The 27,528-nt window shown below is 43.9% G+C and overlaps 5 protein-coding genes across 6 annotated transcripts in view; 3 read left to right on the top strand and 2 right to left on the bottom strand.

The window, feature by feature from the left end:
- The window catches only part of grk5l (G protein-coupled receptor kinase 5 like), a 21,485-nt gene extending 11,314 nt beyond the window's left edge, over positions 1-10,171 (bottom strand). The window contains exon 1 of the mRNA XM_080003209.1: positions 9,848-10,171. Within this exon, the coding sequence (XP_079859335.1) occupies positions 9,848-9,899 (52 nt within the window). The 5' untranslated portion in view covers positions 9,900-10,171. The remainder of the gene's footprint in view (positions 1-9,847) is intronic.
- A 2,429-nt stretch (positions 10,172-12,600) lies between these two features.
- On the bottom strand, positions 12,601-14,940 carry lsm1 (LSM1, U6 small nuclear RNA associated). The gene is made up of 4 exons (XM_080003273.1): positions 14,773-14,940; positions 14,583-14,651; positions 14,177-14,292; positions 12,601-13,123 (listed from the first exon to the last, which is right to left on the bottom strand). The coding sequence occupies exons 1-4, from the start codon at positions 14,816-14,818 to the stop codon at positions 12,953-12,955; spliced, it is 402 nt and encodes a 133-aa protein (XP_079859399.1). The 5' UTR covers positions 14,819-14,940; the 3' UTR covers positions 12,601-12,952.
- An 880-nt stretch (positions 14,941-15,820) lies between these two features.
- bag4 (BCL2 associated athanogene 4) lies at positions 15,821-19,792 on the top strand. Of its 2 annotated transcripts, XM_080004604.1 has the most exons (6): positions 15,821-16,056; positions 16,624-16,743; positions 16,913-17,140; positions 17,304-17,573; positions 17,747-17,773; positions 17,903-19,792. In XM_080004604.1, exons 1-6 carry the CDS (start codon positions 16,054-16,056, stop codon positions 18,218-18,220), a joined length of 966 nt encoding a protein of 321 aa, XP_079860730.1. In that variant the 5' UTR covers positions 15,821-16,053; the 3' UTR covers positions 18,221-19,792. The 2 variants fall into 2 exon arrangements, with proteins under 2 accessions (XP_079860730.1, XP_079860729.1); XM_080004603.1 differs by having other exon boundaries at positions 17,747-19,792.
- Positions 19,793-20,081: 289 nt separating this feature from the next.
- Positions 20,082-22,708, top strand: LOC307232879 (dual specificity protein phosphatase 26-like). The gene is made up of 3 exons (XM_080004084.1): positions 20,082-20,540; positions 21,008-21,219; positions 21,298-22,708. The coding sequence occupies exons 1-3, from the start codon at positions 20,362-20,364 to the stop codon at positions 21,492-21,494; spliced, it is 588 nt and encodes a 195-aa protein (XP_079860210.1). The 5' UTR covers positions 20,082-20,361; the 3' UTR covers positions 21,495-22,708.
- A 1,255-nt stretch (positions 22,709-23,963) lies between these two features.
- Positions 23,964-26,238, top strand: LOC307233049 (alpha-1-antitrypsin homolog; the record flags this gene model as incomplete). Its single annotated transcript, XM_080004261.1, has 5 exons — positions 23,964-24,600; positions 24,698-24,768; positions 25,313-25,509; positions 25,755-25,902; positions 26,038-26,238. The coding sequence occupies 5 exons, from the start codon at positions 23,964-23,966 to the stop codon at positions 26,236-26,238; spliced, it is 1,254 nt and encodes a 417-aa protein (XP_079860387.1).
- Positions 26,239-27,528: the final 1,290 nt, after the last annotated feature.

The raw sequence follows: 27,528 nt of genomic DNA, 5'->3' as shown, positions 1-27,528 counted from the left end.
ATTTAGTATTGCTCCGTTCCTGGTCCACACCCCTCCTACCCAGTGGATCCACTCAACGATGCCCACCAATGGAGAGAGGCTGGAGTTTGGGACGTACACGCTATCGTTTGCTTTTAGTCGCCATTATGATGCACTCTCACAACGTCTGACGTCTGCATCATCCCTGGTGTACGTTCAAGATTCTAGAGGTTATTTTGCATGAGGCCTGCAGGTGAGGGCTCTGTAGTTGAGGAGGAGATTTGGTTTTTATGTCCTGTCCATGCAAAACCGGCTAATCGGATGAGCAGATTTCCAAGGAAATAAGTCAGCCAGAGTACCTGCCTCCTCGTCCTCTCCATATTTTAACCATTCCAAACATGCGTTGTTTTCAGATATCAAGAGATCAACTAACGCTTCAAGGACTTCCCTGAGCATGGAAGAAATATGAGGTCTAGGTTTAGAATAAAGTCAGGGGCAGGGCTGTCCCGATCATGAAAGTCAAGAATGTCTACCTATTGCAGAAGAGTGTTCTATTGACATTGCACCATGAATATTTGCGTGGACACTTAATTTTCCCTAACCCAGCAGATGGAAAAGGCGCCTAATTCCCATTCACACATTGGTTTAAAATTCCTTTGACAATAGTTTGGAAACATAGGATTGTAGAATCTGACAACTTCACATCTGCTTAAATAGTTGCGATCAGGCGATTGTGTAATAACAGTGACAGCTCCAGGTAGGGATACCTTATCGTACGTCTTGGTGACAGCACCAGGATTCCATGCGTCTGACAGAAGGTCCTCACGAGTACAATAAAAAGTGTGCGCACCGATCAGGCCTGTGGGGTCGTTGTGCCACAGGAAGCAGAGGTAAACACTTCCCAGACCTGAGCTCACGCAGAGGACTATGGGAGGAAGACTCTCTTTGTTTCCCCTTTTCCAGGATGATGTCACCACACGCAGGGGCTCCGTCCTGAGTTCAACTAAACGCCCCCGACCATTTTGTCCTCATCAGCACAATGATACTGGAAAAGAACAGCTGGAAAATCTGCTTATGCACTTGGAGCAGACACTGCTGAGGCACTGGCTTTACCTGGCCCATTGTTCTGACTCACGGTGGGGGTCCTAAACTGAAAATCACCTGTAGACTTTAAAAAAGGGAGATCTTAAACCGAATAACACTATGCTGTGTGAGATGCTTCAGTAATGCCATATCCAATGTGAATTATTATTATGTACAGTACTCTAGTGGCAGCACTGACATCCAAGCTGGGGTAAATAGACTTCTCCTCTTAACCTAGTAAATACATATAATTTCCACCCATACCAATAAACCTATCCTGTGTGTAGAATCACATATTTATATATTTGACTATTTCCTATTTCTGTTTTGTCATTTTCAACTATTTGTGTTTATTTGGCAATTTGTATTTCATTTTTTTGCTTTACCTTTATTCTATTTTATTATAAAATTGTATTATTTCAATATATATATATTTTTTTATGCTAATCATCTGTATTTACACATAATTATCACCATGACACATTCCTCGGACATGTACAAACTAAAATAAAAATGGTTCAGGGCTTTTATTTTCAAATATGTATGTTTCAAATATAACTGTTTATTTATTTATTTTGTTACACTCCTGCAAATACCGTACTGGTTTCTAAATAGGAAGAAGATCAGTCAAAAAATTTAAAAAATAAAGTCCGGACAGAATGCCAAAAATGTAACTGGTCCCCGGCGTTGGTACTGCACGCTTCGCGTCTCCTTGTCAACACAAGTGTTATAAATAGCTCCTGTGCCAAAGCACAGGAGCCGCGGGTTAATGCAAACCTAGGTGGTCGAACCGGTCCGTGACCTCAGAGCCGGCGACAGAGAGTTGTCTCTCACGTATCTGTATGAACGTGTATAAGAGCGCTGGGCCAACAACCTCTCACTGAGGTGGGAAAACGAAACATAGAAAGGGAGGGAAGACACAAAGACAGACAGCCAGACAGACACACACACACACACACACACACACACACAGCAACAGAGATGGAACTCGAGGTACAAGCTTCCTGCTCTATAAATAGACGCTATGAACTTGAAAGTACAACAATAACATATATATTTTTTTTTAAATCTTTTTTTTTGTGTGTGTGCTCATCTCCCATCATACGTTCATTAGGCTGGAATTACGTAACACACCGGGCCGCCCAATCAAAGAGCGTCGCGACAGAGGCCGCGCTGGGCGACTCGCAGTGTTTGCTCATCCATAAACGCCCGTGAGCAGAGAGCAGAGTCCGCGCCAAGCCACGTCGTCGGAAGTCGTCGCCTCTGACGGCCGTTCGGTTCATCCGCCGTCCATAAAAAGGTCATTTATCAGCCTCGGCTTTGTGTTGATCTAATAAAACTCGTATCAGCGCTTACTAATTATACCCCGGTGCTATGCGGGGGCTTGGTTTCTCAATACTCCAAACTAAACAGAAACAGTGGGAACAATAGAGGCGGGGTCACCTTTCAAGGACAAGTAAGTACGGTAAGAGCCAGAATCTAAGTTGCCAGCCGGGAGAGTGTATTTGTACATGCGACGATCTTGCTCCGGCGGGTTTGCACGTAGTGAAAAAATTATAATAATTAAAAAAAAACATTTTTAAAAAGGGGTAACGTGACAAAAGAGAGAAGAAAAAAAATTAAAAAAAATAAAAGAAAAGGGCCCCGCTGAGAAAAAGTCTCCATTATGTCCAGGAAGCTGGATCCCCTGGAAGCAGTAAAAGTGGCTCCAAACACACTTCAAACTGTTGGAATGTAAGGAACCAGCAAGCTTTGGAGAGGACACACACACACACACACACACACACACACACACACACACACACACACACACACACACACACACACACACACACACACACACACACACACACACACACACACACACACACACACACACACACACTCATCCCGGAAATGAGGTTAAAGTGATTACATTGCCCCTCTATGGCTGTCTGTTTCCTCTCCAGCTGTTCTCTATTTCCTTTGCTCTTCTATACACAGGAACACAAACAAAAACCCACGAACATAAATTCTTCTTCATCTTCTTCTCCGAGATCTCAGTCCCGTCCCCCTTCGCCGCCGTGTTGACACTATTCCATTTTTGTCCTCCGTCTTCTGTTATAGCAACAGATAAAAAGGAAAGCCGCTGTTTGATCCGATGTGTTGGAAATTTAAAAAAAAGGAAAGAAAGTCCGTCCCCCTCCGTGAGCTCCTCGAGCGGCCGACGGAGGGGGACGGACGCCCTAATTTGTGAGCGTCAAACGTCCCGTTAAAAGAGGAGAGCGGCAATGCGGGAGAGGGTGGAGAGCCCATTCGAGAAGAGACTAAAAGTGCGGGGTGCTCATTTCTGTTCAGGTCAAAGAGATTAGAGAATATTGATTGATTCTATTTGTGATAAGACTTTCTCGAGCCGCCGCCCCCGCCCATGTTCTGTACCTCATCCTCACCTCCATTAAAGCTCCGTTGTTTTCGACCCAAAAAAAAACGAAAAAAAAAAAAAAACTCCACAGCATTATGTTATGGCTCAGTCCTTTCAGAGGTATCCTCAGGAGGAAGTCTTTGTGAGAGGGGAGGGGGGCAGAAACGGAGGGGAAAACAGCGAGACCGCGAGAGCGTCTCTCCGAAACGCCTTTGACAGCGACCCCACCTGGTTCGGGGGCTTGCCGAGACTTGCTTCGCCACGGACGCTTTCGTACTCACCTTGCAACAGCCCCGGGCAGCGTTGACGTGGACTGTGTACCAACATACAGTCGACCTTCATACCCGAAGTCATGCAGTGCACATGGGCCACTGCTCGTCCGGTAATACAACTGCTTTAATGCATTTCTGTTCTGTATTATTTCTGAATTTGACTTTTATTTATTTATTTTTAACTTCACTTTTTATTCTATTTAATTTTATTATACATTTTAATATTCCATTTTCTTGGACGGTCATGGTTGTTTTTTTGTTTTTTTTACTGCTATAGCCGGCCTATTGCCTAATGCCGACTTCAGACCACGTGATTCTGGGCTGATTTGTGCACATGCTCCGTGCACACGTGTGGTGTGCACGGAGCGTGTGCAAATGTGGTGTACCTATTTGACTTTGACTTTCTTGGCTTGGTTTTTAATATATTTCTTATTAAAATTCTGCTTCTATTTGTTTTATTTTTTATGGTGATCAAGAATCAAAAAATATATAATCCTATCTCACACATGGTATCGCATCATTTCCGGTGTCACTTCTCATGACAAAACAGTTTGGAGACTCGTCGGGGATTCCTCCTGGTGAAGGATCTGGTCATGTGTGACCCCTTGTCACCGATCAGTCATGTAGTGTGCAAACCACAAGACTGCAAGATTCCCCATCACAAGACAGAGTTGTGTCGTGTGAACAGTACAGCCATCTGACGACTTTCAAAGTCGTGCAGTGTTCCCGTGGCATAAAGCGAGAAACGACGAGAGCAAACCGGAGCCGGATTCCGCTCGTGAAAACCTATGACGTGCCGCGCTGCGGAATTTCCACGTCTGACCGAGGCATTAATGCGTTCGATTTTTCAACTCGTGTGAAAGAGTTTCTGCCCGACAGTACAACCAGAAGGGACGTCGCTCTGATTTTATTTTATGGGAATTGGGCTTAAAACTCAAGTCACAAGTCATGTATTTAAAAAATAATGACGTTTTTAGCGTTGGATGTCACCATATTCACTGTATTGTATTCTTTTTTAGTTTTTTGCACTTTGCACGACATAAAGTTAAAATTCATGGAACAGGTTAAATGTCCAGCCAAGCAAACTACTCGCTGTTGTTCTGGGAAAACACAAGCTCATTTTCCCTGGCATATTCTGCGACACGAAACCCAGACGCAGTTCATCAGACGGCCACTAGGGCCGGGAGGGAGGATCCGACCTTCGGATAGGATGAGGCATTCGACGTGAAGCAAGCTTAGTTGCCTGTGAAACGCACCAAACCACCACCAGAAATTCGCCATCCCTTCAACGTACACTTTTGTCAGTGAGATTGCTGGAGTCGAACCAAATGCAGAACAAACAATAAAAGGAAAGAAACAAGAAAAGTTATGGTGAGCCGGCAGCTGCCTCTTTCCCAGCACGTCTGGCCCCTGCACTTCCCCAATCGTCTGGGTTTGAAAACACGTAAGTGCAGTTACTTTACACTTACTTAATTAACCAAGCATTTAGTAGTTCCCGTTTCAGGCACTCGGAATGTGACGAAAATCGACTCAATCAATTATTTTTTCAATAATTACATAGGCGTCAGCGGGCCTCATATCGAGAATGCGTTCTTCATATGGTGTAAAATGCTCATATAACCCAAGAACAAGAAGAAAGAAATGAAAAAACAAACAGCCAGCATTAACCGCAGCCACTTAGCCACAGAGTAGGGTGGAATTTGGTGGAAATACCTCCACTCTGACTCTGTTACTTCAGGGCCATGTGGACCCAGCCGTGCACTTTCCCACTCACTGTCATTCATTACGGAGCCGATGACGCTCGCTTGCCTGGCTCGGATTCTACGACCACTGCCAGCAGGAGTTATGAATGGGGAGGCAGGAAGACACACACACACACACACACACACACACACACACACACACACACACACACACACACACACACACACACACACACACACACACACACACACACACACACACACACACACACACACACACACACAAAGAGCTTGAGGGTGTTCTGCAGTATGTTACACTCGTCAGGGCCGCTGAGCTCAGTTTACACATAAACGAAGGAATTCATCTGCACCCCCCCAACCCCACCCCTAGACACAGACTTACAACGAAACACACACACTCATATGTGTATGTCTCCCGCCACCTCAATACAAAAGGGAAGGAAGCCGACGCAATGGCTCAGATACACTTCTGCTCTTAATGTTATACAGTATAATAGCCTTTTAAGTATGAACAGCCACACACACACACACACACACACACACACACACACACACACACACACACACACACACACACACACACACACACACACACACACACACACACACACACCTCTATGTAACTAGTAAAGTATCAAAGGGACATTTCAAAAGATCTACAGCGAGCTGCATCGTAAATCACGAGTGTTTCCACGCTTTCATTTTATAGAATCCCCCCCCCCCCCTTCTTTTTTCTAACCTGCCCGTGAGCGAACGCACAAAGAGCACACAGACAGCGGCGCTTTGTAGAACGTCACGCAAATTCCAGGCCGCCGCAGTCGTGGTTATCGGAAGCTGTCAGATGATGTTCAAATGACCAGGCCGCCGCAGGTCAATCGACGAGGAGCGCTTCCCATCTCAACCGTGTTGGTATTGGGGGTCGTCGAAGGCCACAGTGACGCATAGCTCATGTCCGTAGAACCCGGGCTCTACAAAACCAATGACATCCATTTTGTCAGCGCGGGGAATGAACACAAAGTACGATCCATATGCTACCGCTGTCACAAGTCCTGAGCGCGCCGGCGACTCCGGCCAGACCTCCAGAGGGGCACGTTGATGCCGCCTTCTGGTTCTGGTCCAGCTCCTGACGGTAACTCTCGCTGGTGCGATGCATGACAGAGCGGTGAGGATGCGGAACACAGACGTGATGCATCCCGCCTGGCTCAGGCCGCACTCGGTTGCATTTCAAGAACCAAAACACAAACACCGAAGCGATAGGGTTTCGGACAACTTCTGACTGTAAACCGAGCACCAAAAACGTTGGTAGGTTGCAGGCTGAAATGGAACGAGACAGGATATCCGAGGGCGACCCACAGAGCGACTAAAGAAGCGCCTGGTGGAAATGAGTGCCAGTGTATGGACTTAAAACAAGAAGAACATCTGCAGCCAACAGCTCTGCAGACTTCCTACTTTCATCTAAATGCTTCGCCAAATTGTTTTGGTGAGAGGTCATTGTGATAAATTACGCAGAACCCTTGAAATTCTGGAGAACTATGAGAATTTTAGAGAAAGACAGTTTTGCGCGTTTGCTTTTGATTGCAGTTTTTTGAGAAAACCTTTGAAAGTATACAACTGAATTTGCTGCATAGATTCCTCAACTAAAACTTTGGAACATTGCTCATTCAGCTATTGAAGGTGCATGGTTAACTATAATGGTGATTTATTGGACAGATTTGAGCCTCAAGAGGCATATAGCATTTTCTGCAATAAGAAGTGCATTTTCTTTGATTGAATATTAATCAAATCTTCCATTCACAAATGGCCTTAGGCATTGAAACAACTTCTTTTGGAAAGAAAAATGAATATTTCCTATTGGGGAGTCAACTTAATCACAGTAGGATAAGGTATTAGGGGGGTTGCATGCTCTCATTAGAATGAATAAACCAGTGGCTAGTGCACTGAAACCACAAGAAGCTCCTTCAGAATAACCTGCGTATCATGTTCACGTAAAAGTTTTCCTTATGAAACAACCCGTTGTCGTTATACAAGTCACTCACCGATGTTAAATTATCCAACCAGCGTTTAATCAAGAATGTTGATTTTTTTGTCTTCATTGTTCATGATTATACATTTATGTAAGGAAACACGTTTTTTTGCAGATGAGAAACAATGACAGAAAACAGTTTGTGGAAAGTGGGTGACTTTCGACGAAATTGAGGCCACCAAACGAAAAACAAAAACAAAACAAAAAAAAAACAAAAAAAAAAAAAACAGTGATAATGCTTATTCCTAAATGTAGTTAAGTCTCTGATAGAGGTTTAATCCTGGAAGAGTGTTGGTGTGTTTTTGAAATATCATTTCTGAAGGCGCAGCATGTCCTTTCACATTAGTCTTTACATTTGGAAGTATATTTATTTTGTTATAACATGCTTCTGTTGTGCCTTTGGTTTGACTTTGCATCATTTCTCGATTTGGAGCGTGTTTCCCCAAAAGTTTGCGCCTGCTGTTAATGTTTGTGTTTTTGCTTGACGTATGAGAATCCAAAACACATACACAAACCCACTCATTAAATTGCCATCACTTTTGACTCTAGACTATGAAAGGTAAGGAATCCAATGCCTCCAAGCATAATGACTTAAGGTATTTGTAACAATACATTTTACAATAACGTTGGCCTCCTCAAGGGAAAAGTCAGTTAATTGAGCCTTCAGGCATTTATGATTACTTCCTAAAGCTATCTCATCATTTCATATAAAAATATGAAGGCCTTTTTCCTTCCACCACATGGTCAAAGAGGGGACTGGGCGAGCACTAGTGCAGCAGCTGGGACAAGCCAGATCTGATGTGGGTCATTAGCTGCTCCTCCTAATTCATGAGGCCTAATTGACCAAGCTCCAGTGGTGTAGTGGGGTATTGTTTTTGTCCACCTCTTTCTCTGGCAACTTAAGAGCATACTCACCAACCAGCCTAACATCCATTGAATTAGGGCATTATCCCACGTCCTCTTAAGATACCAGCCTCACCAACTATCACCACACAGCCTGCCCAGTCCGGCCCATTTCTCCAAAGCAGTCAAGAATAGTCAAATGTGTTCTTCTGTGAACCTTGTTGACCAGTTCTAACCTCAACAGTAAGTCCCCCACTGAATGGTAATTCTGTCCCATGAATAGCCACGAAACTCTGGTTCCCCTCCTCACAGACCGTTAATCACTGATGGTCTCTTTCTTCCGTGTGACCCTGTGCTCCTTGCTCCCTGTCTCCAAGTTAAGGCATCGTGGGGAGATATCTGCGGGGATGCCAGAGGCACAGTCATCTGCGTCACTCTGCGATTCCACAGAGGCTGATAACCCGCAACACAGTATGCTACGTAAAAGTTTTGTATACATCTGTGTGTGTGTGTGCGCGCGCGTGCATGTGAGTGTTTGTGAGTCCGAGACTGGGGAACGCAGCCTTCTAGGTCACTGTATCATTTCTTCACATGGACTGCAAGATGTGCAGCATTGGGTTGCATGGAAGTATGACGCTGGAACATTCCTCATTGCAGCCTGTTTTCATTTCAGACTGCACAGGCTGAGCCCTGGCTTGGATTCCCAAACCCGTTGGACCAAGTTGAGCCCAGGATCTGGTGCATCCTTTCCAAACACCAATGAATCAAAAGGTCTATGGTGATTTCAGGGCAGGTACCCTGGTATTCCCAACGCTTGTGGCTTCGACTTCATACCTGCATCAAGAATAAGGAGCTCCAGAGTCTGCAGGCCCTGCCAGTGCACATCTTTCACTGAGGGCTGTGAAAAAGGTTCTATGGGGAACCACAGATGCAACATCATTTTGTGTTCAGGAGCCCACCACCCTCCCCCGAGAAAAGGAGGGATAACCCGCCCCGAATTCGGTTTCAACACCTACCACACCACACATCGCCCAGCCCAGCACGTATTCCCTGGAAGATAACACATACCCCCCCCCTCCCTCCCTCCCTCCTTCGGCATCTTGTCTGAGCTTGTAGAATCTTGCGAAAGAGCGGCCGCACGATTTCGTCACAACTTGTTCATTTTCACACACGGCACAAGCGGATGTCGAGGGACGGACGGACGGACGGACCCCCCCCACCCGCCGCCGCCGCCACCCCCTTTTAAATTCGGTAAACCGAGCTCGCACAGGTCCAAAGCCGCAGCCAAAAGGCCCGCCTGGATGTCGGGTGTCCTCCGATGGAGCAACATGCATGTTTTCCGTGTGATGGATCGGACATTACATAAGGCTGTGGGGCCTTTACGTTGCATCTATACTATCCACCGAGCGTCCGCGGCTCCCGGTGCCTCTGTCGTCACCGTGCACCATTATTTCCATCAATCTGCATAATGTGCGGACACAGCAAACACCCCGACACTCTCCGTTCGACATGGATGAAGACTCTCATCGGCTGTGAAACTCACCCTCCCTGGCTTTGAGCAGCACCGTGTTGGCCACTATGTTCTCCAGCTCCATCAAAGATCCGAAAATTGAGGTTTGCGCACACAGGCTGTCTTCGGGGGGGGAGGGAGGGAGGGGAGACCGGGATCCTTCGGGCGGCGGTGTTCGAATCTACTCCTCGTCTGGATCCGAGCGGATTGCGCTCATGTCAGGGTCGTGTGGGTTAAAAAACGGGAGATCGCCGTACTGGGAGCGGAGAGCGGCTCTGGCTCCGGCTCTGGCTCTGGCTCTGGCTCGGGGCATTTCCCCCCCCTCTCCCCCTCTCCCTCCCTCCCCTCCCCACCGCTGTGCTCCGGTCCACGCGGGAATATCTGATCCGTCAACGTACATCCATCGGCGTGAAGCGGCGAAACGTTTCCTTTAATGCGTTTCTGCAACGGACGGTCCGGCGCCTCCGGATCGGGTTGGCTCAGGCTGAGCGCACCAGAAGGAACGGCGAGGCCCCGCCCCTCCGTGCGTCACCACTGGGGGGGGGGGGGGGGGCGTGGCCAGCTGAGAGGCTGTCACTGTCAAACACTCAAATACTGTAGTAGCATCTGGTAACAGCCACTTTACCACCATCATCATTATTATTATTATTGAATAATATTCATAATCAATAATGAATTAATGCGCGTCGTTGATAAAGAGGTTTATTGTGGAGTTTCCTCGGTTTATTTTTGAATTGCCCATTTTTGAATTGCTTCGTTCATGTCTCCCCCGATCTACCTGTCCTGAGTGTCCCGCCCGGGATTGAGGAAGCCTAACCCTCTCCGTCCGGTCAAATGCTTTTCGCTGGGTCGGGGTTCACGATCATCCGCGTTTCAAGTGTGTTTAATCTTGGAATGAGTAATGTGCGTGCGTAATTCGTGTTGCGTTTGCTGCGGATGTGGGGATTTGTCGCCACCTCCTGGCGCAGTGGGAGGCATGGCTTGATCGTAACATATTAAGGAGAGAGAATTTATACGTTGTTATTCCAAAAATCGGAAAATTGTAACCTGCCGTCGATGTCAACATTTGTGTTTGGTGTTTGAGATGGTGTCTTACAAATAGAAACGTGCGAACATCGCTGCGGGCAGCAGTACGCGGGCTCCAGGGCAGTCGGCCCGTCGTTAAAGTTCACTGGGTGAGTGTGCTTTGACTCTCTGTTCCGGTGTGTTTCGCGACCACAGAGGTTCATTCATTCTGGCCTGGTGTCAGTGCAATTCTATGATGGGGCGGTGTTTGCGCCTGTGGGTGGGTTTCATTCTGAAGTAGGGTTGCATGATTGTGGCTGAAATGATAATCACGATTAGTTCAATATTGTGAGCACGATTGTTTATCCCGATTAATCCATTTTGGGGAACACAATTACTTTATGGCACTTTGTAAATCAACCTATAAATAAATAAACCAAGGTAAGTGGTTTAGCTGACTGCAATTGTAAAGGATATATAATTAAATCAATTGTGTAGTGTGCTACACCAAAAACACACAAAGAATGAAAATATTTCAAAACACATACACAATAAATACATTTTCCTTGAATTATGTAATTGCTAATGGTTATTGTTACCAGTAATTATAATTCAGGAAATTTGTATACATTTATATCTCTGGAATGTCTATGAATTCTGACAGTGATGTTATTGGGGTTTTTTTTATTTTGTAGAACTTCCTGGTGTGTGCCAGTTGCCCTCAGAAGCCTACATATTTATGGCATTTAATAGGCTGTGCTTTACCAGTTGTCTTCTGGTAATATTTTACCTTAATTTTTTTCAAACATAAAGGTTAATAGAAATAAAACAATACCTGTCACTTTCAAACTTCATACGGTTGAGTTTGTATATTATATTCCTTTAATTAAAGTCCAGTCATGACTATATGTGTGATTGACAGTATCTAGGTTAGGTTTTTGTTATTGACTCATGTGATCTGTGAACTCCATCAATTTGCACATGCGCGCAATGATTTCTAGCGTTCGTCTATGGGTGGTGCCATCTTGGTGAAGTAGCGATTGTTGATCAAAACTCCATCCACAATACTGAACCGATCCGGGTGAAACTTGAACGACGCCATGTTGGAACTCCTCCGAATTAAAATCTTATTCTGTGATTGTCTGTGCGTTTGTTGGACCCATGACATCTATAAAGTTCTGACATTAATTACATCTGCACGTGCCACCATCTGGGTGAGGCCCCGGTTATTGACCAATCACTAGACCACAATGCTATCATGTGATCTGTGCAAGCCAGCATTTGCACATGCGTGTGCTTTAGAACAATGATATATATATATATATATTTTTTTTTTTCTCCCCACTAAATGATTCCACAACAATGGACTGATCTGAATCAAACTTGGAGGACGGCATGTCAGAAACACCCCGAATACACATTTTATTAATCTAGTCTGAGTGCAGCGGATCCATGACACCCATAGACATCTAATGTCAGTTTTTCCATTAGCAAAAGCAGGCTAGATCAGATGTCTATTTTGTGGTTAGGCGGTCATAATTAATTGCCATTTGTATTTAAACTGGGTTAACCAAGTATTGCTAAAATAGAAATCAGTAGAAAAAATAAAAAGAGGTCTGCTGAACAAGTAAGAATAGACCTTAGGTAGTTTTCATTGGGAGAAGTAGTTCAGGGACCGTTACAGACATCAACACAGGCTGGTATTGTTTAAGTGCTTCAAACAGAATAGTTTTGTCTCACAATCTCATTTAACTAAATTATAACTCGGGATAGAGACCCGCTGTAAAGAAAAACAGAACTTTAATGGAGCGTTTCCATTGCAGTCTTTGTGTACATCATCTTGAAATAAAAAGATTTACCATGATATAGCAAGAAAATACTAAGTGCCGTAAGAAAAATCATACCATTTCCAAAAGATACTTTCAAGCATTTTAGTCCTGCCCATTCATCCTGCAAGACTTGAAAATGTTCCCCTCCACACAAAAATTCAATTTATACAGTATACAATACAGGCCAAAGAAGCCCATGAATTAGATATCACGGTCACCCTCTTTCAACAAAATGTGAAAAATTAACATACAACCAGTCAAATAGTTGTCCAACACAAAGAGACCCGGGGCTTATGAGACAGTCTCAGTATTCATCCAGGTTGTCGGCTTTGGGGATGGAAAGGCCCCTGTCTTTCAGGACCTGCATTTTCACTTTCTCAGTCTCCTGTTTCGCTTGCTGCTGCAACCGCTGCTCTTCCAGGATCTCTTCTATCGACACCTGCTGCAGGACTGCGTCACAGGGCTTGTCCACATCCTGGGGGAGACGGAGGGAAAGCATTTACCATCAGAGAAATCCATTTTAAAATCAGAGATGAATTTACACAGCGCTAAGTGAAAATCTATCCATTTCATGTCATTTGTAGTGTATACCTACAATAATAAAAATAATCTGTCGTTACGGGGCTCCTCTGTGGCTATCATCCATTCGTAACCCTCATCATGATGTCATGGCGCTACCTCGCTTAATTTCTTCTTATTCACAACCGCCGACTAGCCCTTTCAAACAAATCCTTTAGCGTCAATTTCAGAGAGCGACCTCGGATTAGGGCTGAACGATATATATTATAATATAGATATGATCTTACACTAGATAATGTAATATTATAACACAATTCGATGCTGTCTTGTTGCATTACAGTAAAGCAAGGCAATTTTCTGGGATTCATAGTCTGTTCTAGCCAACGCCTCTACCTGCTTGGACATAATATCCACATTACTAATTATTGCTCAAATATTCGTCATGTATAAATACGAAAGCACCGAAAGCACCAAAAGTCATCCCGAGAAAAATAGCCGAATTAACAATATCGAGGTATTGGTCAAAAATACATTTGTGATGTTTGATTTGTTGTTGTGACAAATAAACCTCTTGACTCTTGAATTTTCGCACTAGTCGCTCCCTCTCAGACGAAGTGGTGATTACAGATGACCATGTGCAAAACGGCGCACATGTGAAAAGTTATGACTTTCAGTCATTTAGACAGGTTTAGCCACAACATACATTGTTCCATTCAGCTAGAACAAAAAGGTAGCAGTAAGAATTTCATTATAGTTAGCGTGAATAAAGGATAAATAACAAGCAATATTGCGATCCAACGATCTTCATATCATGATATAATAGTCACATACATTTCATATACAGCTTTGGACATTTGGTTTCCAACCAAAACAATAGCTATATCGCTGTGGGTGAGTTGTGTGGCTTTGATTGTGATGACATATCAGCAAGTGTACATCATTTAATGAGTTGAAAGTCAACTAAAAGCAACGCGCACACACACACACACACACACACACACCTACTTACTATCTCTCCAAGCAGCACTACGTTCTCTCCTCTTACAATGAATATTCCTCGGGGAATATCCCCAAATTTCTTCCCTACGTGGATCCGCTCAACGGTCTGGTGGAAAACGAGGTTGGCTGGGAGAGGGATAAAAAAAAAAACAACAACCCCAAAACAAACAAAATAAGAGTCATGAATTGAACAACGAGTATACGTCAAAGAAGTAAAGAACGTTCAAATGAAGTATTATCATCGACGCCAGTATGTGGCGGGCCCGACGAAGTGAACGACGGATTTTCAAAAAAGCTCAAAAGCCGCTGAACTCTGAAAGCGCGTCCTCGGGACGATTACGCGACGATATATTTGCGTTCCACGGCTGAATCAAAGAGGTGCACACACACACACACACACACACACACACACACACCGAACTGGTCGATGCTTCGGAGGTAACCGATCAGCGTCCTGCCGTCTCGGAGCAGGACGAGGTGTTTCTCTGCGGGGAGAGGGGGGGGGGGGGACAGTTGGGACGTATGAGGAAACGCATCAAAACAGTGAACACACCGACATATCGACCAGGCGACCACCGCGCCTCACCAACCCCAACCTCCACGTACTGTCAATGTCGTCGATGAGGCTCGCCGTCCCCGGAACGTAATTCATCTTGATTTTTGATTATTTTTATTTTTTTATTTCCCCCCCTTTTTTCTCGATTCGGTGTCTTATGAGGCTTCCGCTGCTCAAGCCATGAATGTTTCAATTGTGTTGATTTCCCGAGAGCACGGGAAGCAGTTTTATACGCGTCTCGGAATAACTTCCTGTCAGACCCGAAACACTTCCGGTTTGACGGTTTATCAGTCGATTAAATAAAATAATCAGACAATTAGGAGGCCATCGGTTGATCGTTGGCTAAATATACCGTATGTTTGATTATCATTTCGAAAACAATACGTTTTTAATGTTAATTATCGTAAGGTATTTTACTATTCGCCAATTAACAGCATAGCCAGGCTAATAAATGAGCAGCGCATACGAATCAAATAAAAACGGGTATGTTGCGCATTCGAAAAATCGGATGTTCCGAATACATAGTCCACTTCCGAGCCGTGTGGGGGGATATGTTCCATTGTTCCTGTTTGGGGAAAACAAGGGACTCACTCAGAAAACACATGTTTGGCCATGCTGGTGAATTCATTTGCACAAGCGTTTGCACCGGATCCCGACCTCCAAAGTCGTTTGGGGGTCGGGGTCGAAATTTGGCCATGTCTCCTAATAAAAAAAATATAAAAAATAAATATATATATATATATATATATATGCGCGCGCGCAATGGGTCATTCTTCACCGTTGACGGTGTGTGACGTCGTATTCCCGTGACGTCAGGACCGTTATCTCGGAAGATCGGAAGATCGGAAGTTCCGACTTTAAACTTCGAACGAAGACGCGACGAGCGCTTTCCCGAGGAGTTGGGATTTTTTTTTTTTTTTTTCCGAGTTCACAACTCAGTTGAACGCAGCATTTGGAAAGCCTTGAGTACAGCGCGCGGACGTTTTCAGGGCTCTCCTATTCGCTGATAGGATGGCGACGCAGGGGACGGAACCCGGAAGGCGGGTCCAGTTCATTAAAGGCACAGCTTACGCCAGCGAGGTGTCATTTAATCGGATACTGATATAATCAAACAACACCGTGTCTGAGAAATTCACTCGATTTGGCTCGGGATCGCAATCGGGGGGGTCGATCCCGCTCCCTGACGTTGTTTTGTCCAAATACATATATTTTCAGTGGGTGCTGCTGGGAAGCGGATTCGGGCGATGCATCAACGTTAAGTGGAGTGAAACCCGAAAGCTCGCTGGCCTTTGAATCACAACACGGAAAAACACGGGAACCGAGATAAAACTATGGTGAGTGGCCGGCTCCGCAGCCCTGGCGTGGCTTTACTTTCGCCGTGAAACATAATTTAGTGCGATCGGGAAAGAACGGTCACAGTGCGAACCAGCAAAGCCAGCCCGTGCTAGGGCTAAGTGGTGGTGGTCCGCCACTAAACCGTGGCGTTATGTAATGTAAAGTGCCCCGCTATATCGGACCGTGTGTGAATAAGTGCACGGTCGCGTTGATCCCGGCTTGAGATTGTTGGATGTCGTCGAAATTGATCCCGAGTCCTACAATGAATTACATTTTCAAATGTTTTTTTTGCGGCCTACTTTGGCTTCGGCTAGTTCCACACGATCTGGCTCCGCGCCGCCAGGATTCATACAACCAGCCCCTAGTTCTGCACGTTATCACAGGGAGATTATTGTTTGGATCTCAGCTGTGAAAGTTAAAGAGATGGCTTTCCTGTTGTTACTAGACACACGTGTGTGTGTGTGTGTGTGTGTGTGTGTGTGTGTGTGTGTGTGTGTGTGTGTGTGTGTGTGAGATGTCATGTCATGATTTGGTCGTATAATTTATTATGTGATATGTCTCTACAGGACGCTTCTCAGTATCCTGGCTACCCCTCCAACTACTGGTATCCGCAGTCCCATTCCGCAGCACACTATGCAAATACATATCCCTCAGGAACAGAAGTGCAGCCTGCTTACAATCCACAGGTACATGCTCATGATATCAAGTATTCATAACAAGTATCACTCTTGGCGACATTTGCTATAATATACTGTGTCGAACGAGTTGCCCCAGTGTCTCTACCACTTGTCTCACAGAATTATGCACACTTGCATGCATTCCTGCAATTCCCGTTTCATTTTCTTTACTATCTAGGCGGTGCCTGGAGCATATCCAAACGGTCACGGCGTCTACAACCCAGGTCAGGGTCAATATTCCACAAGTAGCTTCCACCCGTCCAACCCTTTCTACTGTGCAGAACAGATGTCCCAGAGACCAGCACCAGGTCCTTACCCAAACCAGGGGTGTCCAGAGCAGACGACTGGCAGTTCTGGACAGCCTCACGCTCAACACCATCACTATCCTGGTCCACACTGTCAAGCGGTATGTTCCCTGTTTACTTTGGTTGAAATTTAGGGAAGTGTAGTGCAATTTGGTTGTCATGTGAGTGCTGTGGTATATTTATTACAAATGATAACCGAGGTGATATAACTCTATGAGCCTTTTTTGTTTTTAATTTATTTCTCTGCCTTCTCTCTTCTCTCAGGGTCCTGGATACTCTCAGGGATCATATCCTCACTATAGTGACGTCAGTCACGGCATGCCCCCAAATCCCCCATACCCCACAGGCCAGTCACTCCACTCCAGACCCCAGGCTGAGGTTTGGGGGCATACTGGTGTATACGGGCCATCTCAACAGCAATGGCCGCCAGGCCAGCAGCCTCAACAAAACCACTATGGAACTCCGGTGCGCCCCCAAAATCCTCCAGCATGGCCAGGGACCGGAACAGGTGCCCCACCACCCTACCAACCCAAGGTAGGTGTCTGTCCTTGTAACCCAATTGATTCCTGTTGGGTTTTAATTACTCTTGAAGAGAGGGAAAGATGTAATTGTATTGCAATAAACATACCATTTTAAACTCTGAGGAAATTTGTCAATTTCCAACAAAAGTGCCATTGATAAATCTTATTTGTCCTCTATTGCTACAGGAGCAACAGCACCAACATGCTCCACAGGTGGGACCTAAACCCATGCCTGCGCCCTCCCTAAACCCCGCCAATGGAAAACCTGCAGATTTTAGTTCACCTCCCCAAATGTACAACCGTGCGGGGAGAGGTGGGCTGACAGAGCCTAATTCTTCACAGAGTGAGTCTTCACCTTCTGCGCCATCTCCAGCCCAGACCCTCGGCCCCGTTGGACCACAGCCCATGAGCGAAAACCCCAGCCTTGCGAGGGTCCACCAGGTCATGGCCAGAGTGCTACTTCTCCAGGAGGACGTTGATGAGTTTGTCGGCAAAAAGTCAGACAAAAGTTACCGGTATCTGGAGGAGTTGCTGACCAAGGAGCTGCTGGAGTTGGACTCTGTGGAGACTCAGGGACAGGAGGCTGTCAGGCAGTTCCGCAAGGAGGCCGTGCAGAGGATCCAGGCCATTCTGGATAGACTAGAGAAGAAAGCCTTCTGAAATTGAATCATTTTTTGGTTTTAGTGGGCCTTGCAATTTCCCTCTCTGCTTCCAAATCTTCCACAGACAATTAGAGGGTCTGGATTTAATCACTCTTTCCTGGAATGAAACAACTTTAATGTCCTTTCCAAAATGCTGATGTAAAATTCATATAATATATGGCGAGGAGTCAATTAATTAGTTAGGAAAAACTTTGGGATGTCAGACTCGACAGGATGCGTTATGCTGATGTAAGACAACTGAGTTGTTTTTAGGATCTATAAACTGATGGTTGTACAGAAGAATGATTCCAGCTTCAGCGTGGACTGTCATTCCTTAAAGAATCTTCTCTTTTATGCCATGCTTATGTCGGCATAATATAGGACAGGCCTACGTGAAATATTTGTGTAGTGCCACATTGCACCTTTTAAGTTATCTCTAACCCAACGACGCCTTCAGAATGGAGGATCGTCCAAGGTGAAGTAAATTACTTTTGTAGCTACGTCACCCAACCGTGAGATTGCTCGTCATGTCACTCACCAACTTGAATTGTTGTCGTCCAACACCTGTATTCAAGTAGCCCATGTTGTATCCTATACCACCAAAGGAACGGCTTCAAAACTCCTTGAAGCTACGATGTCTGTTCTATTCGTTTTGCTTGTATTCGCGGTCCTGCATGCGCTGCAGTCAATGGAAAAGAAATAGAACACTTGTCAGATTCGATTCAGTCTTGATGCCTCGGTTCCCGCAGCGAGGCCAAGATCATAGTTGATTCTTGCGAACCCTCCAAAGATCTCTGGTTCCATCCCGGCAGCTTAGCGAGGAGATTGCTCCCGAGTGCAGTCCTAGATGTTGATGAAAAAAAAAAAAATAGTTTTTTGTTTGTCCTGTATCTGGTTGTGTTGAGACTCCAGTAGAAAGATAGCCTTCAAATGCTTTGACGCTTTTGAATTACTTTCTCTTTTTCGGTGTGTAGGTTATTTGTGCACTTCATTTGTAGGACCAAGGGGTGAAAAGGGGAGCATAATGTAATTTATGGAGTTCTGTCACCATTGCTCTCTCACTGAAAGATATATTGAGAAGATGTCCTACACTTTCATATTTGAGGGTTACGTGGGACATAATGTATGGATTATAATTAGGTGAAAATAGGACTACGAATAATAGCCTAAGTCTGTTATCATTATTATATGAAACCTGGTTTGCACCCAAAGCACTTCTTGCTCGAGACTTGTGTTAATCAAATATATATGTGTATATTTTTTTGCTTTTCAGAATCATCTTTGATGTATTGATTTAGAAAGAGTGCCATATTTGGGAGGAGCTTTTCTATAATAATTATAATAAATAAGATATCAAACTTTGCATGGGCAAGAAAAAAACAATGTTTATTTTATTTGCTGGTAAATTTCTGTATTAAGATGGAGCATCACTTAACATTAGATAGGCATTTAGTAACAAATGTATATTTGTAAAATAACACATGTAAAAAAAAAAAAAAAAAAAGATCTGGATCACAAGAACAGGTTCTACCCTGTCGATGTTGCAGATGTCATGCATGTTTTCAACACAAGATGGGAATATATGCCTCAGACTGAGAAATAATTAAATATCAGGATATTTTTCAAACTCAATGACTATTTGAGTGTTATATTGGATAAAAAAAAGTAAAGCAGGACAGATGATGAACTAGACAGTATGTACTGTATTTTTTCTTAATAGTGATTATGACTATAGTTAGCTACTATTTTTTTCTGAGGTCAGAGGCCTATGTGTGGCTGCACACACTCTGAGCGCTGCCGCTGGGCATTCAGGTCTTTAAATAGACAGCTATTTAGATGCAAAAGCATAGCCTGTGCCCCCACACCCTAGACTAGCCAAACATGTACTCACTTTAATTTGTGGGGGGAACACCGTTGCAACACTTTGGACACCCTGGGCGTAAGCAGGTCGGACCATTCTGCACAGTTTGACGACGGTGCTTTTTTTTTTTTTTTGTTTATTCAATATAGCTTCTTCATAATATCTATAATTCTTTATATAGTATTCTGGACATTTATCAACTTTTTCCTCAGCAACTTTGAGTAATTTATTTGGGTTGATTATTGGAATATACTGTATATTTTGGTCATTGACTGACAGAAGAGGATTTACCCAAAACAATGTCATATACATCCAAACTCCCGGCATCTTGGAATGATAAACCCTCTCCCCGGAAAGTGGAAATTGACCTGAGTTCACCTGGGTTGGCCGTCTTTGAGCTGGAAAGACTGTTGTTTACTGGCAAAGCCATCATCAGCCATGCTGATGAAGTATGGCCAAGCCTCTACATTGGAGACCAGTAAGTAACTGTTCCTTCATTATTCTTGGAAATAACCTGTGGGCTCAAGCAGGTCATTTAAACTCCACTAGTCTGGGTTTGATTTCAGATACTTGTGTTATGTAAAGGGAATTTAAAAGAATAATCAAACAGGTTATACCATTTGTCTATTTTTGAAATCAGTCTAAATATAGAGGGGGGTCTAATCATATATTTAATTACAGAGTGGGCAACTAGTAGATAACATCTCTCCATGTAAAGCAACCTGTGTTAACTGTCAGATTCTCTGTCACTGGCATTTTTGGCACAGAAGCTTTCCGATTTTTTTCTCATACATCGGCTGTCAAAAAAGGTCTACATTCTCAACTAAGTGAGAATTGTTTCTCAAACCTTTAAAACTGACTTTTACATTTTCTGCATGCACTATTTGCGTTTGCGTTTCCATTAAATGGCTCCCAGTCAATATATTATCCGTGGTTTTGGAACAGGCACAGTGCGGAAAACCGGGCGGATCTTTCTACGCATCGGATCACTCACGTTGTAAACGCCGCTCACAATAAGCGGCGAGGAGGAGCAGACACATACGTCGGCATGAACATCGCCTACATGGGCATAGAAGCTCGTGACGCCTGTGACTTTGACATGAGCGTCAACTTCCAGACAACAGCTGACTTCATCCATGGAGCGCTCAGTAGAGGGGGTGAGGGTAGAATGTTTCGTCGACTTGTGGAATTTGTAGATTTGTGAAAAGTGAGTAAATCCCCTTTGTGTTTTACAGGCAAAGTCCTCGTGCACTGCCACGTGGGAGTGAGCCGATCGGCCACGCTGGTCTTGGCCTATCTGATGCTGAAGCAGAACCTGACCCTTGTGGAGGCCATCTGTGCCGTCAAGGACAACAGGGGTGTCATCCCCAACCGAGGCTTCCTGAGACAGCTCATCAAACTGGATGGCAAACTCTTCGGCAACCATCGATGATTTATTATACCCGCACATTACACCATAGCATAACATTTCAAAATACCTCTAGTTTACTAGTATTTCATTATATATTATTACCTATGCATTGTTGACTATTTGCACTGTACTTTAGCATACCCACCACCTGCCCATATTGGGCTTGCTAGTGATAGTCTATTAACTACTGCTTATGTGTACATATATATATTAATTCATTATAACTTTCCCTGTTCCGTCAACTATTGATGCTGTAATGCCTGAATCTTAAATATTCACCGATCAGCCACAACATTAAAACCACTGACAGGTGAAGTGAATAACATTGCTCATCTTGTTCCGATGGCACATATTAGGCAGCAAGTGAACAGTCAGTTCCTGAAGTTGATGTGTTCGAAGCAGGAAAAATGAACAAGCGTAAGGATCTGAGCGACTTTGACCACGGCCAAATTGTGAGGGCTAGACGACTGGATCAGAACATCTCCAAAATGACAGGTCTCGTGGGGCGTTCCCGGTATGCAGTGGTTAATGCCTACCAAAAGTGGCCCAAGGAAGGACAACCGATGAACCGTCGACAGGGTCATGGGCGCCCAAGAACTTATTGATGCGGGTGATGGGGAGCGAATTCTAGTGCGTCTGGTCCAATCCCACAGAAGAGCAACTGTAGCACAAATTGCTGAATAGTTCATGCTGCTATGATAGAAAGGTGTCAGAACACACAGTGCACGGCAGCTTGCACCATATGGGGCTGCGTAGCCGCAGACCAATCATGGGCACGTGAAAGTCGGGTCTGGACCATGGAGCAATGGAAAAAGGTAGTGTGATGGCAGTGTGATGCTCTGGGCAATGTTCTGCTGGGAAACCTTGGGCCCTGCGTTCATGTGGATGTTACTTTGACATGTACCACCTACCTAAACATTGTTTAGCTGAGTGAGAGCTGTTTTGGTGATTTGCTGGTCTGTGTATAGAGACTCTAAAGAAACAGGCTGCTCAATCCATCAGTTATTGAAGCTATTAATCATTCAACCTTTATTGTCCTTGTTAGGAAATCTGCTCTGCAGTCAGGTAAAAGATGAAAACAGGACAACCCACAATAATGCATATAAATAAACAAAACATTGAGACTATACCTTAAAAACAACATAACTCCATCTGAAACATTTTTTTATGGAAAAGGTTAATTTGCTGCATGTGTGATAAGTTCAACATTTACTTGCTTTTTATTAAACCCTTTATATCTCCAGCACAACTTGTCTCTGTTAAGTGAAAACATTGTGAAATGACACTGTGATTTAGATAAGCCTACTCCTGTTGGGGAAACTGGGACACGGAGCGAGTGGGTGGTTGATGCTCCAATTTTTTGGGATGAGTCAGCGCGGGCTGAGTCACCAGCAGGTCCAGTGAACCTGGGGTCAGTAGCTACAGGTGAACAGGCGGCTGGTCAATCATTACCATTAAAGAAGAAAAGACCGGTAACGTGGACTGTGCTTCTGGATGCCACCTCTTTACTGGCCCTGTGGGGTGCGGACCATGGTTGCCTCTCCTTTATGGGACTGCAAATGAGCCCCAAGTCCTTGCAGCTGCACTGGAGACTGTTTTTTAAGTATTTTGCGCTGCTACCTGGTCCTACTAGCTCCCAGTAACATTGATCTGACATCTCCTGAACTTTCTCATTGCAAAACCTTCAACGTTTCTTTCATGAAAAAAAAAAGACAAGAATGCTGAAAGTCTGATATGTAACAGCAATCAGATTTTTACCATTTTAATACATTTTCTTTTTTATTTTTTTTTATTTTACCACTCCAAAAGCTGTAATCTTCCCCTAGTATTTGGACTAAACATTTTAGGTTCCGTTAAAATGCCATAATTTAGACAGCATTTTACCAAATAGGTTGAGTGATTCTTAAAAGTGGCACTGTGCAGTTCATTTACAAAGCTACAATTTCAAGAGTTGGGTTTACAGCAACCGTTAAACAGAACAAATATGGAGTTCCGAGTAAATGAGAGGAGGAAGCAAATCAACATGCCAAAGGTTGATCTGATCAATTCTTAAAAGGGAACATCTCCCTCTCTGTCTGTCTGTGGCTTGGTGTCTTTGGAACAGGAGTCATAAGGTCTGAACAACTGAGGGTAAGTATTCTCATAGAAAATCGTACCAATTTGGTACAAATCGCGCAAAGTAATGCTTCTCAGACATTATTAAAATTCTTCCTTGCTGGTAAGAATTTGTTTGATATTAAGACTTTGAGTTGGAATTTGACACTTTGAATTTATAAATACTAAAAATGATTTCATTGGAATAACCTTAAATAGGTTTGTTTTACTTTGAAGGCTAGATTTCAAATAAGCATGATCTCCATTAAAATGTGTAATTTAGCAAAAGACCTTGTAGTGCAAAACATGCCAAAGCAAATAGCAGTTCAATTAAGCAAATATTACACAAGTGTTTCTGAGCAAAGGTGCTCTTCTGTACTTGTATTCTAGTCCACCATGATGCGTGCAGCTTTAAGCATCTGGATCCTGTCTGCAGCCGTCTGCTTAGCGAGAGGAGACCATGATCATTTGCACGAGAACAATCATGACCATGAACCCCACACAGAAGCTGCCAACACAGCCATCAACCTCCAACTGGTGTCTTCAGCCAACAAAGAGTTTGCCGTTCGCTTGTACAAAATGTTAGCTGCTCAGACAGACTTTCAAGGCAAAAACATCTTCTTCTCCCCAACCAGTGTGACCCTAGCCCTGGCTGCCTTGTCAGCGGGAGCCCGTGGAGAAACCTACCGACAGCTGTTCAACACTCTGGGCTACGCTTCACTGACACAGGCGGACACAGACCGGGCCTTTCAGACCATCCTCACCAGGTTCAACTCGTCAACCCAAGAAGACCTGAGGGCAGGAACTGCCGTGTTTGTGAAGGAGACCTTCAAGCCAAAGCCTGGGTTCCTGGAGATCTTGAAGCACTCATACCTGTCAGATGCATTCACGGTCGACTTCGCCAATACCACAGCGAGTAAAAATACAATCAATAGCTATGTGAAGGAGAAGACCAATGGGAAGATTGCCAATCTTATCCAACACCTCGATCCTGCCACACTTATGTTTCTCCTCAGTTACACGTTCTTCAAAGGTAAAGGGTTTTATGAGAATCGATGATTGGGCTTTAGCTGACTTTGTTATCTAGTGTAAATGATTTTACACTATTGGTTTGCATGTTTGTGTTCTAGGTAAATGGGAGTTTCCCTTTGACCTCAAGAAGACCCACGAGGACCTGTTCAATGTCGATGAACAGACCAAGGTGCAAACATACACAATCTATTCACAAAGCCTGCATGTATAATACTTTTCATTTTGCTACCACTTCCCCATACCTAGAAGAACTAGGCAGGTGTGGAATTTGTATACAACCACTAATATTAGCTTTTCGGTTTATCTACCACTGTTTGTGATCTTTTATACAGTTTAAGAAAATCAGATTGTCCCAAAGGAAATTGGTCATCTCTATAGAATGTGGGCAAGTGCTTGCCACCTCGTTATGTTCCCTGCAAACTCTGATGCAGCAATGCAGAATGGAAAATAAACAACCATAACCCCATTTATGGATACACTCCATCATTTTGCAAACTGTATTTCTTTCCAAACAAACCCTGTGGCTCACGCTTCAAGACAAATGCTTAAGCAGAGAGTCCATGGAAAGTGCAGTCTTTATTCCAGGAAATGCTACTGTTTCTGTTCTCATGCGGGGCTTTAATTTTCAGAGGTTTCATTGTGCATCCTGGACGCTTTCATGTTTTACTCTGTTGTGTTTTAACTGCGCTTAAGGTCTAACATACATCTTGCAGGTTTCAGTACAAATGATGAACCTGGAGGAAAGATTCCAAAGATACTATGACCAGAACATTTCAGCATCAGTCCTCCAGCTACCTTACAAGGACTCCAAATCAATGCTGCTGGTGTTGCCGGATACCGGGCTGGCTGAAGTGGAGAAGGCCATCACCCAGAACCATATCACCAAATGGCTCAAGTGGATGAAACCAAGGTTTGGGAAAAGAAAATCTCCACCACACCACTTTTTTCTAAAGTACAGTGCTTACAAACTCTACAATGAACCCGAGAATTAACTGATAAAAAATAAATAAATAAAAATTGGACGTCGATCAAATCAAGATGTTTTCTAGAAGTTGCACTTACATTTTTACAACAAATGCCAAACGCTATCCCTGTCAATTTGACAGTGATGGTGCATTTTCCCTGTATTTCTTATTTTATTTTTCTGTTCCTTAGGAAAACCGATTTATATCTGCCCAAGTTCTCCATCAAAATGTCATTTTCCCTGAAGGATGTGTTGAGTGGAATGGGAATACAAAGCATATTCAGTCAACAAGCTGATTTCAGTGGCATTTCAGAGGAGCGGGGACTGGCTGTATCTGAGGTAAGGCAAGAGATGCCCGAACCCAAGTAGTTCCAACAAGTCATCAGTTGATGGCCAATTTGGCATGGCTCTCACATTGCTTTGACTTCTGTCAATCCATCCTTTTATCTCACGCTGCTGTATGTCCTTGTGAAGGTTGTGCATCAAGCCACTTTGGATGTGGATGAAGCTGGAACAGTCGCTGCAGCTGGTACGGGTATTGTCATGACTCCTACATCCTTGGAACGAGTCGCCGTAATGAAGTTCGACCGTCCCTTCATGGTCATCCTCACAGAATCCAACTCTGGAGACATCCTATTTATGGGGAAGATTGTCAACCCGAACATAGATGACTAATACATTAAAATGTGTGATGGGAAATTATTATTATTTTTTGAAGTTGTCGTTCATTGCTTTGTGACGGAAAACCTGTGCCATGTCAGCGGACGAACTGGTGAACATTATACATTTGTGATATTTTGAGATGTAATTCTCACCCAAATGGCGACTCACCCACTACACGGGATGCTCGACTACGCCATTAATCATTTGTCTGAATGTGATCTGTGAGTTTTACTAAGACTCAGCCGCTATTGACTTCACGTGTTAAACCATCCAGACACATTCAAAAGGAGTCACGAACCTAAAATAACCACAGCCAAAGATTAAAAAAATATCTAATAATAATAATAATAATAATAATAATAATAATAATAATAATAATAATAATAAATAACGGCATAATTTTAGTTTTGACACAAATTATGTCGTTTCCCTTTTTATTTATTTATTTATTAAATATCAAAGTTATATTACTGTATTTTTCAATATGAAATTTCGAATTACACTTTAAACCCCAAATACTGGACGACGATAAAACAATGGGTTGGGTAGCGGGCCGCCTGGCTCGATTGCTTTTCCTGGGCGGCTCTTAAACGATCGCTCGTCGTTCGATTGGACGCCCCTGTCCTGCGCCGCTTTCGGACATGGCCGATATAACAACGGAGGCAGCCGCCGAAGGAGAGCAAGATGAGAGCCTTTTCCACAAGAAAATAAAATACGCCCCAGAGGAGGAAGCGAAGCTGGAGAGGCAGCATTTCTGGAAGGTCATCGACGCGTTCAGATATTACAGGTAGGAACGCGTGATCCGAATAATACAGACCCAAACTAAACACTGTCCGACACCGAGGGCTGCCGTTGGTCCCCAACGCTCCCCTGAAGACTGCTGCAACGGACGGACTCCCGAAAAGTTTTTCTATTGCTTGTGGTGATCGGACACTTATGATGTTACTGGTAATGACTCATTGTATTCCAAGCTTATTCTCTTTGAATTTCTTAAACAGTCCGTAACCAAATAACGTTCCGATACGTTATTATTGTAGGCTTATTACACAGTGCTGTCCCCCGGCCTGTTTTTTGTTTTTATCCTCATTACTTTATTATTATTGCCTATTGTTTTGATGTGGCAAATCTATCTATCTATCTATCTATCTATCTATCTATCTATCTATCTATCTATCTATCTATCTATCTATCTATCTAATTACACAAGACAAATGCAAAAACAATAAGCAATAATTTGTACATTAGGCCAAGTGCTGTTTCATATACAAGTAATTATTTTGCTTGTTGCTTTAGTCTTATGTA

The sequence above is a fragment of the Zeus faber genome (assembly GCF_960531495.2).
Source record: "Zeus faber genome assembly, chromosome: 7".
NCBI classification, from domain to species: domain Eukaryota; kingdom Metazoa; phylum Chordata; class Actinopteri; order Zeiformes; family Zeidae; genus Zeus; species Zeus faber.
This window is presented reverse-complemented; position numbering and strand designations above follow the sequence as displayed.

What these genes read in the sequence shown, in the direction of transcription:
- bag4 (XM_080004603.1), top strand. An exon ending in CTGGTCCACACTGTCAAGCG is followed by an intron (nt 17,141 to 17,303) that starts GTATGTTCCCTG and finishes CTCTTCTCTCAG; the next exon opens with GGTCCTGGATACTCTCAGGG. An exon ending in CACCACCCTACCAACCCAAG is followed by an intron (nt 17,574 to 17,746) that starts GTAGGTGTCTGT and finishes CTATTGCTACAG; the next exon opens with GAGCAACAGCACCAACATGC.
- LOC307232879 (XM_080004084.1), top strand. Translation starts at nt 20,362, where the DNA reads ATGTCATATACATCCAAACTCCCGGCATCTTGGAATGATAAACCCTCT. An exon ending in AGCCTCTACATTGGAGACCA is followed by an intron (nt 20,541 to 21,007) that starts GTAAGTAACTGT and finishes GTTTTGGAACAG; the next exon opens with GCACAGTGCGGAAAACCGGG. An exon ending in TGGAGCGCTCAGTAGAGGGG is followed by an intron (nt 21,220 to 21,297) that starts GTGAGGGTAGAA and finishes TGTGTTTTACAG; the next exon opens with GCAAAGTCCTCGTGCACTGC.
- lsm1 (XM_080003273.1), bottom strand. Translation starts at nt 14,818, where the DNA reads ATGAATTACGTTCCGGGGACGGCGAGCCTCATCGACGACATTGACA. An exon ending in CCTCATCGACGACATTGACA is followed by an intron (nt 14,652 to 14,772) that starts GTACGTGGAGGT and finishes CTCTCCCCGCAG; the next exon opens with AGAAACACCTCGTCCTGCTC. An exon ending in CCGAAGCATCGACCAGTTCG is followed by an intron (nt 14,293 to 14,582) that starts GTGTGTGTGTGT and finishes TCCCTCTCCCAG; the next exon opens with CCAACCTCGTTTTCCACCAG.